Raw genomic sequence first — 19425 nt, 5'->3', positions numbered from 1 at the left:
ATCCTAGATAAGGAGAGCGAGCTTACAAACAGTCACCCTCTAAGCCTGACAGCTGGCTGGGTCAATTGGTCATTTGCTAGTATCGTTTAGTGTTTATTATTATGTGTAAAATTCATCTGCTGCCTTTTTTTGGGTTACAGAGAGACTTGAAATCAGCTGATTATCGTCAGACCTCCGTGAATCATCATCACTGCATTCAGGGTTTTTGTTAAACTTGCATTGCTTTATCATTATGTGAATTCTTTTTTGCTTATGTTGGAGAAAAATTTGCATTTGCTTATTCAACATGACATCATCATGAAATATTTTCAGAAACATTTTTATCCCGAGTCAGCCATTCCTTCCTCCCCCACCTTTCGCACTAGTGTTTGTTTGTTTTTGTTTTAAAATTTCAAATTGGGCTCCACAGCTGCAACAGGACAGGCTTGATAAGCGAAAGCAGGGACTCATCTAATTGGTTATGTATTATTTGCGTTCAGTAAGAGCTCCACAGCTTCAGCAATAACCAGGGAAGTGAAAAAGTCAGCTGGACAAAGCAGTCGATGCAGTGCCGGGTCAAGGATAAAAGGCTGAATTTGAGCAGCAACAGTGCATACAGACTTCAGCAAAACTATGAGCTGGAGGAAGAGTCACAGCCAGGCATTATTGCAAGCATTTCGAGATCTGAGCATATTAACCCAATTCTGAGGGAATTACATTGGCTACCTATTTGCGTGCATATTGAATTTAAGGCTCTCTGTGTAATTTTCAGGCTGCTGATTGCCCTTTGGCTTTGCGATCATTGTTACAAGTTTTATCAGCCAACACCGAACCTACTGCCTATGGATAAGCTGTGTTTGGATGTGCCTCCTTTGAGTGTAGTGAGGTTGGCTGGGCTTCGTAAAACTAAGTTCTCGATACAAGGGCCAATCTGTTGGAATTAAGGCAGGCTTCAAGTGTGTTACAGTTCAGGAAGGGGCTAAAAACGGTTTTGTTTGCACAAACTTTTGCAACATGAGTAAGTGTATATAGACATTTATTTGTTTGGTGTCTTTTGGAAGATCTAATACTCAGGGCTCCTTATGTAGCTTAGTGAATTGAGCTTCTGTTTTTATACATTATTTTTAGTGATTTTCATATGTTTTATCAGTATGAGACAATGTTGTTATTCGTTTTAGTGAATTATTTTTTAATGCTTTTTGTTTTGCTGTATTGATTTGTCTGATTGTATGTTTTATGTTTATTGATGTGATTTTATTATGTATTAGGCTGTTATCCACATAGAATTGTTGGATATGCGGACTATACATTTTTAAATAAATAAACAGAAGTGTCAGGATGCAGTGGTGTCATAGATAAAAATCATGCAGCCAGTTTAGGTCTGGGCATGGAGGCTGGTGGGTTGGGGCTAAGAGATCTGTGGCCCCTGGATTACTACATAGATGTCAAACTGCAGTCCAGGAAAGCTACAAACCATCCAGGTTTTCAGGATACCCCTAATCAAATATGCATGTGTCCACCACACGCTGGGTAAAGAAGAACTTCCTAGCATTCGTTTTGAATCTGTCCCCTTTCAACTTTTCCAAATGCCCTCTTGTTCTTTTATTATTCGAAAGTTTGAAGAATCTGTCCCTCTCTACTCTCTCTATGCCCTTCATGATCTTGTAAGTCTCTATCATATCCCCTCTAAGTCTCCTCTTCTCCTTTCAGCGCTAAAGAAATAATAAACAGTAGTAGTAGTAAGCTCTTCTGAGCAAGGACCATCTCTAAATGTCAGCCCACCTCTTTGAGAGTGCTTTCGACTCCTAACTCCTCTCACCTTGGGTTCTGCATCCCCAACCCTATATGTCACATCTATTTGTCCAAGTTAGATTATAAGCTCTTCTGAGAAGGGACCGTCTATAAATGTATAGCACTGCATACGCCTTTCAGCGTTATACAAGTGATAAGTAGTAGTAGCAGCAGTAGATGACCAAAAGGGAATGCCCACCTTTTCATGAGAAAAATTTACTGGCAGGTCTGGAACTGCTGGTAGCTGTTTGTGCGATGTTGTATAAGTTTATGTCCTGTGCCTCTGTGCAGAACACACACACAAAAGCTGCACCCATATCCAGAATTTTTTAAAAAAAGCAAGCAAATGTGCAGAACATAGAAGAAACAGGAAAAACCAGCTAACATATGGATGAGAGAGGCAATTTAAAATATGGGTACTGCAGGCAGGTGTTGCATATAACACCTTCATGAGAAAATTGGCACTTTAACAATTCTCTAATAGATTCATCAGACACATAATTAAAGATGAGATAGGCCTCTTATCTTCTCTATCATAACTGCTAGGACATTTTCCAGCCCATTACGAAAAGCTGCCCAGTGGCATTTATACATTTCAGTCCTACCACCTTTTTTTTGCATCTACGAGTGCTAAAACGCCACTTAGCACCCAAAATGATGAACCTGGATCCTAGCGGCTTATCGTTGTGGTAATGAAGAGAGACTTTAATGATGTCGTGGACGCCTACAGCTGCACAGGAAGCGCCGGAGTTCATGTCTCCGGCGCTACTGGTTTCATCCCTGATCCCGGATGGGAGTTTCAACTTACCGACTTCTCCACAGTTGGCATTAGCGGCTGGAGGACCCGGAACTCGGAATTAGGCAGGGATTGAGGATGTTTCTCAACACTCTGTGGAGGTGAATCCGGTGGTGGAGTCTCCTGGAATCTCTCTCCCTGCCCCTCTGATTAAACCAGCGGTGATAGACATGGAGGCTATCTGGAACGCATTGGAAACTTTATACAAGGTATGCTCCCGGTTTGTTTCCTCAGTGCAAAATACTAATACCCAATTTAAGACTTTTGAAGAGAAATTTCAACAACAATCTGTTAGAATGGACAAATTGGAGAAGGCTTCTACTAACTCACAATTGAAAGATAAAATTTTATTCTCTAGAAAAATAGAAAATTTGGAGAATGCAAATAGAAATTTGAATTTGAGATTTTTGAATTTTTCTGTCTCTAAATTTCAATCTCCTAGGGATTTATTCCATTCATTTCTAAATTCAGTTTTGAAATTTCCAGAAAATAATATCATTTATCCTGTTGATATTCCTTATTTTTCTGTTTATATTGTTGTTGTTTTTTACCTAAAATTAATAAAAACTTTTTGAACTTAAAAAAAAAAAATAATATGCCACCTTTACAAAAGTTATATTACCTGAATCTTCTTAAAGAGGATAAAGAAAAAGGAGATGGACCACCAGGAGAATTGGATCTCACTGGTATGCTGGAGACATCTCAAGTTTATTGGTAACTTATGTTTTTCTTCAAGATAAGGAAACAATTCTTCATCTATTCTATAGGACTGATAATGTTGAATTTCGTGGATTCAAAATTTTGATTTTTCCTAATATATTGAAGTGGATGTAAGCCAGATATAAGAAATTTCTGGCTTATCGTCAATCTGTTTTGAACCTAGGAACAACCTTTCAGCTACGTTTTCCTTGTAAATGTTGCATTAACTATCAAGCTACGTTGCAATTTTTCCTTGAAGGTAAAGCAACTACAAGAATTCCAGAGACTTCCATGGAAATTGCTAATCAGGCCATTAATTGATTCCAACTGTGCTCTGTAATTTGGTTTAATTTAGAATTATTTCATGAAATCCAACTTCCCTTGGAAGTGATTGATTTTCTCTCTCCTTAATGTGGACTTTAGTTATAGTCACTAGTTTGGTATAATTATATTATCTGTTTCTTCTTTAAATTGTTATATTTCCTTTCCAGTGTTGTTTATTCAACTTGTAAAAGAAAATAAATAATTAATTTTTAAAAAAGAGAGAGACTTTAGTATGTGGAAGTAGGAAGCGATGATCTAATCTGTTTTTTTTTTTTTTTTTTTTTTTTTAATGCTAGGCTGAGGTCTCTAGAACACAAGAAGAAAATAAATTCATGTGGACTTTACTCGTTGCCTCTGAGCCTGTGCTGTGTCAGATTTCTTTAGCACTGCTGGCTTTCACAGAGCATTTAACACCTTAGGGGCCACAATTGTGCTGTTTTCACAAGAATGTGTGAAATAAATTGTGATTCTGATGTGTTTGAGAAAGGTGATATCACTTATTTTATTCATATGATGGGACTTAAATGCTTCATTGGTCCCCTGTGTATTAGGCTGGGAGGATCTTCTCCTTGGCCCCACATTAATTTCTCTTAATGGCTGTAAAACTAATGCTAAACTTAACATATAACTAGATATAAAACAAATAGAACACGCTAGAAATGAGCTTGGACCAGGGTTGGGGAACGAGGGCCGCAATCCAGTTGGGTTTTCAGGATTTCCCCAATGACTTTGCATGAAATCTATTTGCATGCACTGCTTCCATTGTATGCAAATAGATCTCATGCATATTCACTAGGGAAATCCTGAAAACCCGACTGGATTGCGGCCCTTATTCCCCACCCATGGCTTAGACCCAAATTCTGTATATGGCGTCCTAAGTTGTGTGCGCAGAGCCGATTCACACAACAATAGTTTGACAAGCCAATTGGTACTAATAATTGACACCAATTGGCACTCATTAGAAGTTAGCACACAACCTTGTAGGCACATTCTACAAAGTGGTGGCTTCACTTCTAGTGCACAAATCCCAAAAGGAGGTGTGGCCAAGGAAGGAACATAATAATAATAATAATAACTTTATTTTGTATACCGCCATACCCAGGAAGTTCTAGGCAGTTCACATCAATTAATTAAGGTCACAAACGATGAAGTCATTGGAGTTAACAGTTTAGAAATGTACAGGTCATTGAAGTTGACAGGAATATACAAGAGTGTACAATTAGAAATGTACAGGTCATTGAAGTTGACAGGAATATACAAGAGTGTACAATTAGAAATGTACAGGTCATTGAAGTTGACAGGAATATACAAGAGTGTACAATTAGAAATGTACATGTCATTGAAGTTGACAGGAATATACAAGAGTGTACAATAGGAAGGTAATATTTATTTACAGGAAAAATACAGGTCATTAAAGTTAGGTTAGGAGAGTACAATAAGAAGGAGTAGGTGGAGGTTCACGTGCATTGAGGGGAGTTGAAGAAGAAGAAGAGGGTGTGTTAAGGATTCTGTCCATGGAATAAGTGTGTTTTAAGTTTTTTTCTGAAGACAAGGTAGGTGGGGCGTCGAGCACAATTTGGATGGATCATGGACATTCCTAAAAGTTAAGTTAATCAGGTTTTCTATTCTACTTTTACCTATTCAGTTCAAGGTTGGATTACATTATATGAGGTTGGGTCAGTTCCCCAGGAAGTTCAAAGGAAAGTTTGACATGGACATGCATTAGGAGTTGATAGTGCAGGTAGATTGGTCAGTTACTAATACAGTTAGGTCATCGTTACAAATACATAGTTACAAGTAGGTCATTGTTGGCTCTTTGTTTTGTCCCAGGAGTTGCATTAGACAGTTTAGAAATGGCCTTTTACAGTTACCATTTCAGTTACTTCAAGGTTGGCTCCCTGTCTTGGTACAGAAATGCATATAAAGTTTTCTGAACGTGAGATAGTGGTCACAGTGTCGTAATGTAAGTGGTAGTTGGTTACAGAATTTTGCTAATTGATATTGGATGGATAAGGTAATTTGTCTGGTAGACTTTATATTGCTGCATGCTGGGAATTTTAATTGGAAAAGATTTCTGGTGGAATATCTATTGAAGGCACCCTGGAGTAGGGTGGCCAACTCTGTTAGATATTCGGCGGCATTTTCTCTCAGGATCTTAAAGATAGTAATGCCTAATTTAAAATTGATCCTTGCAGTTATAGGCAGCCAATGTAATTTCATATAGTAGGGTTGTAGGTGTTCTGATTTCCATAATCCATATATGAATATTAGTGATGCATTTGAGCTAGTTGTAGACGCAATGGCAACATTTTAGAGCATTTTAGTCTAGTCGGGATAGGATTAGGGATTTCACTGCAATTCGGAAGGCCTCTGTCTTGAGGTATTTTCTGATAGATCTTAGCTTTCTCGTATTTGTAGGCACCATATATGTCTAGAATTTGGCGGTTAGCGCGTGGGATTGGCCCATATAAGGATGCACTATGTCCCTTTACTAGAGCAGCTTAGTAACATGGCCCAATTATTCTGTAGGGCTGCACTTTACCAAAAATAGCATACTGACCTCAAACTGTCTTTAATCAGCATTTTCATGAAGCTGCATTTTTTTGTACTATAGCATGTGATGTATGCTTCCGCTTCTAGTTTCTTTTGTTTTTTTCATGATTCTTTGGATATCATAATACATCTGATCAAGCTTTGCAGAATGGAAACACAATGCAACAACTTGATTCCATTATTTGTATTATTAACTTATATCAAATATTTTCTGATGTGTTCTTCATTTGAATTAATAACTAACAAAAGGTACGCTTTCCAATGCATTCCTCATTTGTATTAATAACTAACAAAGAGTACACTTTCCAATCAAACCAAGAATGTAAAAAGTGGTGTAATATCCTGATATTTCTGTGGGCTTAGTAAAACAACAGTTTGCAGTTAAGTTAGATGTAAAATGCATACAACTAACCTCTAGAGAAAGACATGGGGACAAATTTTTCCATCCTGTCGCCGTGATTTCTTTTCCTGTCCCTGCCCCATTCCTGCAAGCTCTGTCCTCATCTGGACAAGCCTCAAACACTTTGAAATCATAAGTATTCGAAGCTTGTGCAGTTAAATTTATCCCCATGCCATTCTCTACTAATCTCTTAAAAGATTTGTGAGCATAGTTATAAATATAGACTATCATTAAGAAATGTTACTATACCACTGACTCATGATACTTTAACACAGATTCTTTTTATACAGGGAGACCTAGTTACCAATACCTGTGGAAACAGTAAAATAATGCATCTTAATGGTAGCCCATAAGGATACCTTCCCTCTTAATTTAAAAAAAAAAAAGAGAGAAATGTCTCTAAAAATTGAAATCACTGCTCTGTATAATAAAAATGAGTCAAGTACAGGTCAATGATGTCATTGTGACATCACTGATGAGGTTGGCTCTTATTGGTGGTGGAATGAGGCATTGTGACATCACAATATCAGCTCTGGTTCCCAGAGACGGAAACTCTTCACACTAAGGAGTTTCAAGTTTTCTTTATTTTTGATATACCGTATATCACACAAGTATCTAAAAGGTTAACAATAAAATAGAATATAAAAATTAAAAAAACTTAAAATAAAAACATGGCTAAGCATTTACGTTCACGATACGGAAGGGAAACGAGGGGAGAGGAAAGTTATTAAGTACATCGAAATGGAAAATAAAAATAAAGGGAGGCAAAATGGAGAGAGAAGTACAATTGGATTAAGGGGGGGGGGGGTTGCTTCAAAAGAAGTGTTTTGATTGTCAGAGGTTTTACGAAAGAGGAACGATAGTTGCGGAAGTCATCAAGGTGGGCTACTGTTTAAGATGCGTTATTGTACCACTAACGCAAGCTGTTTTTAGCACAGGTCCCGTTTTGGAGACCTAGTTACTGAGATACAGTAACTGAAGTTAACAGTAAAATACAGTGGAACCTTGGTTTGCAAGCATAATTCATTCTAGAAACATGCTCGTAAACCAAAGTGCTCATATATCAAAGCGAGTTTCCCCATAGGAAGTAAGTGAAAATCGCTTGATTGGTTCTACATTCCCCACCCCCCCCCCACGAGGCCACTAGCGCTGCTCGCTTCCACCCCACCACATTCCAAAAAGACCCCCCCCACACACCCCCGAGGCCACTGGCGCACTTCCATCCCTGAGAACTGGAATTGCCCCCCCCCCCCCCCGAGAGCCCCCCCCTCCCAAGAACCGGCAACGCCTGCCCACCCAAACCGCGATCTGGCACTGGCATGCAGCACCAACCCACAGGACATGCCGGTGCCAGAAAAGCCTGCCTAGTGCTGCTGATCTCTACTGGGCTGGACCTTGAGCATCTGTGCATGCTCAAGGCCTTCTGGCTTCCGATCTCATTAGAATCTAGGAGAGAGCGAGAGCCAGAAGGCCTTGAGCATGTGCCGATGCTCAAGGCCCAGCCCAGCAGAGATCAGCGGCAAAAGGCAGGCTCTTCCGGTACCGACACGTCCTGTAGGTTGGTGCTGTGTGCCAGTGCCAGATCGCGGTAAGGGTTTGGGTTTGGGCGGGCGATGCGGTTGTTGGGGGTGGGGACTCACAAATCGAGTCCACACTCAGTTTGCGAGGCACGATTTGCAAGTGTTTTGCTCATCTTGCAAAACACTTATAAACGGTGTTACTCGTAAACTGAGGTTTGACTGTAATCCATTTTTAATCAGGCCCAGCATTTCAGACCTAATGTATGTGATTAATTCTCCAAATTAGCCAGATAAATCCTAACCTCTTCCTTGGATGTAAGGTGGGAAATCAGGAACGTTATCTTTCAGCACATGAGATGTGGTACAAACCCTGAAAACGAGTATTCTCTCTTTCCAGTTGTTAGAACACTTATATTTCCTCTGGGATCCCAGGGAAATAGTTTGAATAATGTATCTGCACAAAGGAGAAAACAACATCCTTTCTCCTGTAATACAGCTTTTTGAGTGAGTGGCAAGCGAAGCCTGCTTTAAGAACTGACCGGCAATGCAAGCGCTCAGCCAGTGTTGCAGTACCATGAACATCTGATCGATCTTAACTGCTTTGTTCAACAGGACGGAAAAATATTTTGCCGAAGAAATGTGTGCGACTGCCAGAACCCCGGCGTCGATCTCTATTGCTGCCCGGAGTGTGACTCGAGAGCTACCAGTCGGTGCTTGGACCAAAACGGGCATAAGCTGTACCGCAATGGGGACAACTGGACGCACAGCTGTCAACAATGCCGCTGCTTGGTATCATCGACTAGAATTCATAATTATGGAATGTATAGCAGTCCTGTGCTGGTGGAGTATAGGGATGGGCGTTTGATTGAGCAGAAACATAATGAAAATGTATTTTTATTGTGTTCTGATTAAAGTGTGCACTCTTTCAAAAAAAAATTGCACACTATCCCTTGGATTTTGTATAAAGGAGGGGGCGTTAATTGGCATTCATCTGGAGATGTGTGTGTAATGCCTAAATCCTCTTGTGTGCAGCCCAAAAGGGGAGGTAGACATAGGGGGGAAATGGGACGGGTCAGGCGTGTTCCAAAATATTACAGGCACGGTTACAGAATTTGGGGAAGCGTGCCTGACTTGCATGCCAGGATTTATTCCTGGTTTTGGTACGTTTGGGTACAGGAACTGGCACTATCCACTCTTCAAAGAAGGGTGTCAGGTCAAAAGCGCGCCGGGACAAAGGCGCGTGCAGACAATTGAGCTCAGCGTGGAGGCGCGCGCCGCAGAAAATTACAGTTTTTAAGGCTCCGACGGGGGGGCGTGGGGGGGAACCCTCCCACTTTACTTAATAGAGATTGCGCCGCGTTGTGGGGGCGTTGTGGGGGGTGTGGGGGGTTTTAACCCCCCACATTTTACTGAAAACTTCACTTTTTCCCTGTTTTTTAGGGAAAAAGTTAAGTTTACAGTAAAATGTGGAGGGTTACAACCCCCCAAACCCCCCCACAACGCCGGCGCGATCTCTATTCAGTAAACTGGGGGGGCTCCCCAACAAAACCCCCCGTCGGAGCCCCTAAAAACTGTAATTTTCTTCGGTGCGCGCCTCTGTCTTGCGCTCAGTTGTCAGCGCGCGCCTTTGTCTTTCGCGGGGTTGTCTATGAACCCAAAGAAGGGTGCTCAGCCCAGATCACCTTTTATCGGTTTTTCTTGGCACCCCAAATGGGGCGCTATTTACTGAATCTGGCCCTGTATGCAAAGACTGCCCCCATTTTGCACACAGTGCACACTCAACGACCGTGTGCTCCCAGTACAAAAATCAGGCCAAGGAAAATGGACAAAATAAACATTCCTGGAAATGACACAGGAATCGATAGGAAATGAACATTTTCCGACCGCCCATCCCTAATGGACTGTATACTTCTGAGAGTACAGAGGCGAAGGCAGCTGTCCTTAATTGAAGGTTCTTGGTTAGTGCTGTGTTTTAACAGGAGGTCGTAGTGTGGTGCGTATTTGAGAAAATACCGCCTCTAATCCGAACAAAGGAGCTGTGACCCCACACTGAATATCGTTTGCAGGCGTTTTAAAGTACGTCTGATTGTTTACAAGTATAACTTAGAGTGTAAGTTTGTAACATTCTATCCATAGATAGACCCTCTGATGCAGCCCTAGTTAGGGGCGAAACATGGCCCACGTTGAGTATTTTTGACTTAATATAGTTTATCATTGGTGACCCGTCAAAAGCGCACCGACAATCCCGTGATGACATTTGTGCGCCAGTTTCAGGCCTTCAGGTTTGTGCTTTGAAGGGGGTTGTGTGTGGGGGGGGAACCCTCTATTACTACACTTAGCAGTCCTGGCGCTGCCGTTGGGGGGGGGTGTGGGGGACCCCTCACTACACTGAAAACTCTCATTCTCCTTTCTTCAGGAATTTTCACTGTAGTGTGTGTGTGTGGGGGGGGGGGGGTTCCCCCCACCACCCCCCTCAGAGCACAAACCTGAAGGCCTGAAACCGGCAGAAGCGGCGGCACGCATTAGTCTGCGCAAATGTCGCTGCGGGTTTGTTGGCGCGTCAGTGGTACCTTATAATCAGTTCATCTGTGATCCGCTCCTTCGCTTCTGTTCTTGGACGGTATTGCAGACCATCTACACCTCTGTTTTGAACCCATAATCTAATATGCCCATAATGCAAAGGCCCCAACCCTGGAAGTTTGGATGCTCTGTACTAGCCACGTTCTCTAGAATTGTTAAAATACTGTATTTCAGAACATTCCATCGAGACTCCAGTTGAATTCTGTATTCATTTTCTAGCAGGGTATTTATTTTTAAGATTTCAATACCGCCTATCCCTAGGCAGTTTACATAAGGTCAGACATACATAATGCTTAAAACGATCGAAAAAGACAAACAAGCATCAGGATTTAAATTTACAATACATCCTCCATCAAGGTGAGTCGGGCCCTATAAAAAAAGCATTAACGAACAATTGTGCGTTAAAGAATTTGCTAAAAGCCTCTCTGTCGGCACATTGTCTACGCAGCAAACTGAAAGATACAACAGTGGTTTATAGTGCTTGCAAAGAGGTAATGCCATGAATCCTCTGTTTTGTCCTAGCGTTGGATGTAATAGTTGGATGGTGACATTTCTAGCCTCAGCACTGAATGGTAGCATCCAAAAGCAGACAGGAGCAGAAACCCCCGTTCTGCTCCTGATCCAATTACAGCTGGGTAAACAGAAGCCCTGGAAGATAAAGTGCCTTGTCTAGGCTCGCAGGGAGAATCAGTGGGAGAGCAGGCGTAGGATTAGACAAATTTTTCAAAATCAAATTTCAGTGCTTCAGCCACGAGTGTGCATCGGACTCCCATGCCCTATTTTTTTTTCCCCTGATTACGTATCAGATTTGTTTCATTGAAACAGAAGTTCCAGCTCATATAGGAGAAAGGCCTAAGTATCGGGACCAGTTACTATATTAACAAAGCCCCCCCTTCCCCCCAAAAAAACACCCACAGAAATTTAAATCAAAACTATCAAATACCAGGTACTAGTGACCTGGATTGGCCACTGAGAGAACGAGCTTTTGGGTTTGATGGACGATTGGTCTGACCCAGTAAGCCTATTCTTATGCTCTTAACCCTCACCGAATAACAGATGGTTATAACTTTGCAATAACTGTAACTACTATTTGAAATAAATGTGAATAAATTGTGCTAAAAGAAGTGACAGAACCAGCACCATGAGGTGACATAAGCATTCAATTTCACAGGTTTTAATTATAGAACATATCTCTTAATAAAGTGTTCAGAAATGTTTCTGTGTCTTCTTAATAATTCTTGCGACCCAAATTATAAATCCCAAACACTACGAGGTCCTTTTACTAAGCCGTGCTAACAAGGGCCTCGGCACGCCCTCAGATGGATCTTTCCCGTGTGCTAAGGCCATTTTTTTAAAGCGGCCAGGAAATGGCTGATTTTTCTCTCTTCCAAACTAATGACCAAGGGCTAATTTTGCCATCAGCACGTGACCATTACAAAAGATTAGCGCGTCAACCCTTACCCCCACCTGCATTAATCAGTTAGCATGCGTGAATGCAGATGCCCTGGATGATTAAAGCATAGACACCCACTCTCTGCCCCCAGACATGTCTCTTCAGAGAAAAAAAAAAAATTAATACATTTTTTGCACGCGGTTTGCCCACGCACATTGTAAAATGACCGTGGGACACTTCGGCACATCCTACACTAAACCCTTTTCGGCTGTGTTAAGTACGCCACTGCTACTACTAATCTAATCTAATTGGGATTTCTTAATCACTATACTCCAGTATAGGTTGAAGGTGATTTAAAAGATAAGAGGTCCATGCAACATCATAGGGAAAAGTTATGTCACACCATAAGAGGGAGAGTTACAGAAGGAAAAAAAACCCTTGTGGAGAAGGGTTACATTGTTGCAAGAGAGGAAGCAGTTACAATACATTAAGGAGGAAGCCTAAGTGACAACATAGAGAAAAGTTACATCAAATGAATGTAAGGGAGGAAGAGGTCCTTCAAAGTCTCAGCGGATTGTTGAAGGAGGCTACAAGGAGTAGCAACATTCCAGAATCTCAAAGATTAGCAAGATTCCAGAACCCCAAATAGGAGCAACATTCCATGCTACCGATCCAGGGCAAGCAGTGGCTTCCCCATCTCTTAATAACAGACTATGGAATTTTCCTCCAGGAATTTGTCCAAACCTTTCTTAAAGCCAGCTACGCTATCCGCTTTTCCCATGCACCATGCCCCCTATTCAGTGAGGGATTCAACCTTTTATTATTTGACGCATCTTCCACATAGGCAGAATTTATGGATCAAGAAATAGTACCTTAGCTAATTCAATCCATTACTGCAGCACACCGAGTGTTTAAATTCACTGTGGATGAGGTAGGTGCCGTTCCTTATGACATTTCTCCTATTTTATTCCGGTGGATAAATCTTTGTCGTCTGGATAATTTGACTGCTGGAACAAATCCTTATTTTTAACTCCGCAGGAAGGAGAGGTAGACTGCTGGCCTCTGGCCTGTGCTAGCCTGAGTTGTGAATACATAGCAATTTCCGAAGGCGAGTGCTGTCCCCGGTGTGTCACTGACCCTTGCTTAGCGGACAACGTGGCCTATGATATCAGAAAAACATGTTTAGACTCCTATGGAATAACACGGCTCAGTGGATCAGTGTGGACAATGGCTGGATCACCGTGTACAACCTGTAAATGCAAGGTAAGCGGCTGGTACGGTGCTGTTTTTGAGGAGCCCAAATGCCTCACTAATTAAAAGGGAATTAGGAGGGGAATTCTATATAACAGGTGCCTATTTCAAGCCTACTCCATAAAGAAAAGTAAGGGCTCACTTTTCTTTTTTTTTTTTTTTTTCCAATTCTTTATTCATTTTCATATCTCATAACAAGTATACAATAATCATTCAATATTCATACAATTCACTTGTATACTTCATATAATATAGCTCACTTTTCTTTATAGAATATAAACTCAAGTGGCAAAAAGCACTCCAGAAGTGGGCCAAGTAAAGAACAATGAGGCCACTGTGACATCACTGATGAGGTTGGCTCTTATTGGTGGAATGAGGCATTATGACATCACAATCTCAGCTCTGGAATGTTGCTACTGTTTGGGCTTCTGCCAGGCATTATGACTTCAGAGACAGGGATTAGGACTTGTATACCGCCTTTTTGTAGTTTTACAACCACATTCAAAGCAGTTTGAAGGGCTCATAATCTAATGTTCCTGGGACAATGGGGGGCTTAAGTGACTTGCCCAGGGTCACAAGGAGCAGTGTGGAATTTGAACCCACAACAAATCACAAAAATGGATGTTGAGGTCTATATACATTTCATAACATCGAGAGAAAGACCTCATGTAAAACTAAAGACTGAAGTAATACCAGGAGAGGAAAAGGTCTCGGAAACCCAGCAGACTCTCCATTCAGGATAAACTTAGTCTGCATATAACCGGGTTCAAGTCCCTTTCATTGACCAAAAACTTCTCCCATCACCACTATTCTTATTTTTTTAACTTTAATTTCTTTTTCTATTATTATTATTGTTTAAATTTTCAATGGTGGTTTGCTGTGAGCATAACACTCTACTTGTTTTATGGATGCTCAAGCGAGTTGCTTATAGAGAAGCCAATAAAATTGGACTTTATTTTAAACGACGACAGCAAATGGCTCCTGCTGCTCGGTGAATTGATTTTCATTCACGAAATCCACGACGGGACCCGTTTTCGCCTCTCGAAAGGGCTTTTTCACAGGTCAACGCAGGATAAATTGTTTGTGGAGACCATCTGCCCGACGCTTTTTCCGAGCTTTTCAGTCTAACCAGACCTTCATCAGGGGATACTATTCTTGCTGAACTAGCGCGTTAGAAACCACGAGAATTTAGCTCAGCAAGAATAAAATCATTTTTATCATTCTAAAAAACATAAACAGCTATCAATTGCTTCTTTTTAGATCAACAATATGTTTTGCTACACAGCTGTAAGGGTGGGATGGAGATGGTGATATAGATAATTACATATTGCAAAATAAGAACAGAATGTGGACTTGGGATAACGTATGTTATGTGAGGTCCTAAGGCAGAGTGGATTTGTCCAGATCAGAATGATGTGCACTAATGAAAGTGTCCTCCAATGGATCTGATAATATAGGAATCTTTATTCATCCAATGACATAAAAATACGTCCAACGACTCAATGGCTCAACATGCACATGTGAGGTCCTATGCACTGAAAATGTATCACATTGTATGATATATCACCCTCCTGGTTTATTAGCCACTTGGGATTCCACTAAATGAATGTTTACTTCTAGTGTATCAGCAGTTTTACTCAGTAAAGGGAGATATAATGTGATATCTAAAGGCATTTAATTATGCTGATACTACTGAAAAATATGTTTTGTTAAATATACTTAGATCTTTCTACCTCTATATTTAACTAATATTTGGGTTGGATATTATTCTTTAAAAAGATTTGATTTCATGTGTATTTGATTTAGAAAGAGACCCAAAGAGTAGCAACATTCCAGAGCTGAGATAGTGATGTCATAATGCCTCATTCCACCAATGCCTAAGAGCCAACCTCATCAGTGATATCCCAATGGCTCAATTGTCCCATACTTGGCTCACATAAGAACATAAGAGCTTCCATACTGGGACAGACCAAAGGTCCATCAAGCCCAGATTAATGGGACAGACCAAAGGTCTATCAAGCTCAGTATCCGTTTCCAACAGTGGCCAACCCAGGTCCCAAGTATGCAGCTAGATCCCAAGTAGTATCTAGATCAGAGATAGACAATTATTGTCTGTGAGAGCCAAAACGCAGTTGGGTTTTTCAAGATTTCTACCATGACCATGCATGAGATTGTCTCACATGTACTGTTTCTATTGTATGCAAATAGGTTTCATACATATTGATTGTGGAAATCTTGAGGACTGTAGTTACCCACCCTTAATATACAGTAGATAGGGCCATTGAAAATTCATGGCTTGGGCCACATGTTTCTAAATTTCTGTATAACTGAAATGAATATTATTCCATATCAAGAAAAAATATCTAACCAATGGTTTGTTTGATTGATCCAACAGAATGGAAATGTTTGCTGCTCAGTGGATTTAGCATGTCTTCACAATAACTGAAGTAATAACTGTGGACGCTTCTGAGTGAGGAAGACTGATAATGCAGTCGCCATCTACAAATGAGATTGAGTCAGTGTTTTATACAATAGAAAAATACCAGAGTCTCCAGGAAGTGGAAGACATTTTGGGAGTTACCTTTCGGACCTGTCACTATGTTCATCCTCACCAACTGTGTTTGGGTGACTCACAGTGCAAAGCATCTAAAGATTGTTAAAGGTTTCAGTGTTGTGAATCACCTACTTTTCCTATTACTGCTTTCAGAGATACGTTTGTTGTTTCATAGTAAGCCATGAAGTATTTTTGACTTAAATTGTATATTGATACAATGCTGCAAACTCAACACCTCAGTTTGGATTCCCATGCTACCAGGAAGGCCGCTACTGTGTCCCATGCATTGTCCACTTATCTCCACGGTCCCTGTCAAGTATATTTATGAAAATATGTATGTATGTACAGTTATATTTCATAATACGTAAATTTCATGGCTGAGAACCATTGCAAAAATTTTCAAGATGATTTTCACAGGCTGAATGAAGATCACCAGCCCTCAGTCCAATTAACGAGACATCTAGACCATCACTATGATGCAATGACAAAAGGGGTTAAACATGGGAGCACCATCTAAACACATATTCAAAGGATTAAAACTGTGCAAGAAAGTTAGATTGATAATTCTCAGTTTATGGCGGCTGTTGCGAGCACATGGATATATAAGCTGTGTACAACTGGTGAATTCTGTGTGCAGTGACCGAGAGAATAAACCCTATGTCTTGGTCTAGCTGTACACCTCAACCGGTGCCCACCCATATTTCTGTACCATAAAAGAACAAATCTCTGGTCAACAGGGGTTCAGAGAAGGGATTTAGAATAACATCGGGTGCACAATTTAAAAACCAGTTGAGCCCAGATTAAAACACAAGAGTTTTTACATTTCCTCTCCCGCAGTCATGTCCTTCCTCACCAATTTCTATCAAACTGAAAAGGGATGTCAGCACTTTCACTTATTGTCTGTATATTCATTGTCTAGCATTTACAGGTTAACTCAAAGGTCGGAAAAGTTCAGGAGAAACCCTGCCAAGGCCAGGGTTTGTGCTGGGCCTGCCTTCTAGAATTAGCCATGGATGTGATAAACATTAGGGGAAGCATAGTTGCAATGCAATCTCATAATTCTTGCAGTGTGAATAGCAATGACCTCAATTCCTAGATTATTTAAATGGAATCTTCAATCAATAATAGGGCTTCGGGATGCAGTCACGACGCAAAAGAAAAATGACCTGCATGCAGCCAGTGTGAAGATTAGTCATGGCAGCAGGTTTCAGGGTACAAACACACAAGTGATGACATGTGAAGGCTCAAAGATGTAGCAGCGATGATTTGTAATTTTCTTTAAGCCAAGAGGAAGTGTTCAACTTTAAGCACATAAATGAAGTGCAAGACTTTTAAATCAAGGTATTTTGCAAGTGTATAGTTGTGAATGTTGATAAAGAGCTGTGTTGCCTGTAGCTACATAAAGCTGGAAGACTGATGTTTATTGAAATCTTAAATAGCTTTCAGGGACAGTGCGATGGTGATGTGAATCTTCCTGAGTTTTTCTCCAGCGCTGCAATGCTTTGCATATTGGGAAGCAAGTCACCTAGGGCTAAATTCACTAATCTCACGGATCCAATCCGATCTGTGAGGTTGCCGGCCGCCTGATTCACGACGCGATTGAATCCAAATGGGGGCGATTGGAATCACGCCCCCTCCCCAACCAATCACACAGATCACTGAACAGTGATCCCAATGCATGCGCAGACCATATTCTTTGCCTGTAGATGGTCTGTGCATGCTTACAGAGCTTTTGAAGTTGGTTTGTTTTTTTATTTTGTGAGCTCTGAGTAGTGGAGGAGAATTCTTGCAGGTGAGGAAAGCCGCGTTGGTCTCCCTGGCGATCGCTGGATTGAAAGGGTGACCTCCCTTCCGCTCCCGCTATTCTAGCCTAACTCCCCCCCTTCCCCGCTTCCTCTCTATTGGTTGGCCTTTCCCCTTCCCCTCCGCCCCCCCTCCCCCCTACTCAGCTCGCACACGCTTCGGCCGATTTGGCCGCGCTCCGCCCTATGCGGTATCGGAACTTGTTCTTAACCTGCTTGAAACCCATGGGTTAAAACCACGGGCTCGCACTGCGGGGAAGGGCAGGAGAGTCGGGACAGAGAACAGGGTGGTGAGAGGCGAGTCGGGGCAGAGAGCAGAGAGGTAGAGAGCAGGGCATGCGGAAAGGTCCTCAGCGATCACTTATTTTTTGATCAGCCAGCCCAGTCGGTGTTCATGAAATTTTTTAGTGAATCGCTGCCTTCTTACATTTGCATGCCATTCCCCCCTCATTTGCATGTGCGGATCGGATCGGGGTCGCAAAGTGGTCGGGACATAATCAGTGTCCTTAGTGAATCTATCCCAAAGAGGTGACAAAGCAGTTTGAATTTGTTTGTAGTAGGAAAGAAAGCCAAGGTCCTCGTTGAGTCCTGTCCAGTGGGTATCAAAATATTTGAAATCAAGAAAGCATGAGAGAAACAGAAAGGGAGCAGAAGAAATTATAGAGCTTATTAGTTGATATGGATGGGCAGACTGGATAGGCCATATGTAATCCAATCTAATTTAATCTTTGATTTTTTTTTTATACTGATTCATCCCAACAGGAGGGCTCGACTTGGTTAACAAAATATTAATAAAATTATGTAGGAGATTAGAACAGAAACTATATCTTTTAGGCCAGAATTTTATCTTTATGACTTGATTTTTTTTTAAAAAAAAGAAGGTTCATTAGTAAATTTCTGAAATAAATATGTCTTCAGTACTTTACGAAAAGTGGGTAGATGAGAGAGAAGTTTAATTATAGAAGAAAGGTCATTCCAAACCTTTATGAATAAAAAAGAAAATGATCGACAAAAGTTGGCCATAGTTTTTATTATTTTAACAGTGGGAAAGCAAAATTTAGATTTTTGAGAGCTCCTAGAATTAAGAACATAAGAACATAACATAAGCAATGCCTCCGCTGGGTCAGACATGAGGTCCATCGTGCCCAGCAGTCCGCTCACGCGGCGGCCCAACAGGATAAGGACCTGTGCAGTTATCCTATCTATACCCTTCTATCCTCTTTTCCAGCAGGAAATTTTCCAATCCTTTCTTAAACCCCAGTACCGTTCTCTGCCCTATAACGTCCTCTGGAAGCGCATTCCAGGTGTCCACCACACGTTGGGTAAAGAAGAACTTCCTAGCATTTGTTTTGAATCTGTCCCCTTTCAGCTTTTCCGAATGCCCTCTTGTTCTTTTATTTTTCAAGAGTTTGAAGAATCTGTCCCTCTCTACTCTCTCTATGCCCTTCATGATCTTGTAAGTCTCTATCATATCCCCTCTAAGTCTCCTCTTCTCCAGGGAAAAGAGACCCAGTTTCTCCAATGTCTCAGCATATGAAAGGTTTTCCATCCCTTTTATCAGACATGCTGCTCTCCTCTGAACCCTCTCGAGTAACGCCATATCCTTCTTAAGGTACGGCAACCAGTACTGGATGCAGTACTCCAGATGCGGGCGCACCATCGCCCAATACAACGGCAGGATAACTTCTTTCGTTCTGGTTGTAATACCCTTTTTGCTTATACCTAGCATTCTATTCACTCTTTTAGCGGCCGCTGCACACTATGCCGTCTGCTTCATTATCAT

The 19425-nt window shown here is 41.3% G+C and overlaps 1 protein-coding gene across 5 annotated transcripts in view; it reads left to right on the top strand.

The window, feature by feature from the left end:
- Window positions 1–17767, top strand: part of NELL1 (neural EGFL like 1) — a 291095-nt gene extending 273328 nt beyond the window's left edge. For all 5 annotated transcript variants that reach the window (XM_033928928.1, XM_033928927.1, XM_033928925.1 and 2 more), the window contains 3 exons: window positions 8675–8851; window positions 13074–13298; window positions 15682–17767. In XM_033928928.1, coding sequence (XP_033784819.1) covers window positions 8675–8851; window positions 13074–13298; window positions 15682–15732 — 453 coding nt within the window. In that variant the 3' untranslated portion in view covers window positions 15733–17767. The remainder of the gene's footprint in view (window positions 1–8674; window positions 8852–13073; window positions 13299–15681) is intronic.
- Window positions 17768–19425: the final 1658 nt, after the last annotated feature.

This window comes from Geotrypetes seraphini, chromosome 19 (genome assembly GCF_902459505.1).
Source record: "Geotrypetes seraphini chromosome 19, aGeoSer1.1, whole genome shotgun sequence".
Classification (NCBI taxonomy): Eukaryota; Metazoa; Chordata; class Amphibia; order Gymnophiona; family Dermophiidae; genus Geotrypetes; species Geotrypetes seraphini.
This window is presented reverse-complemented; position numbering and strand designations above follow the sequence as displayed.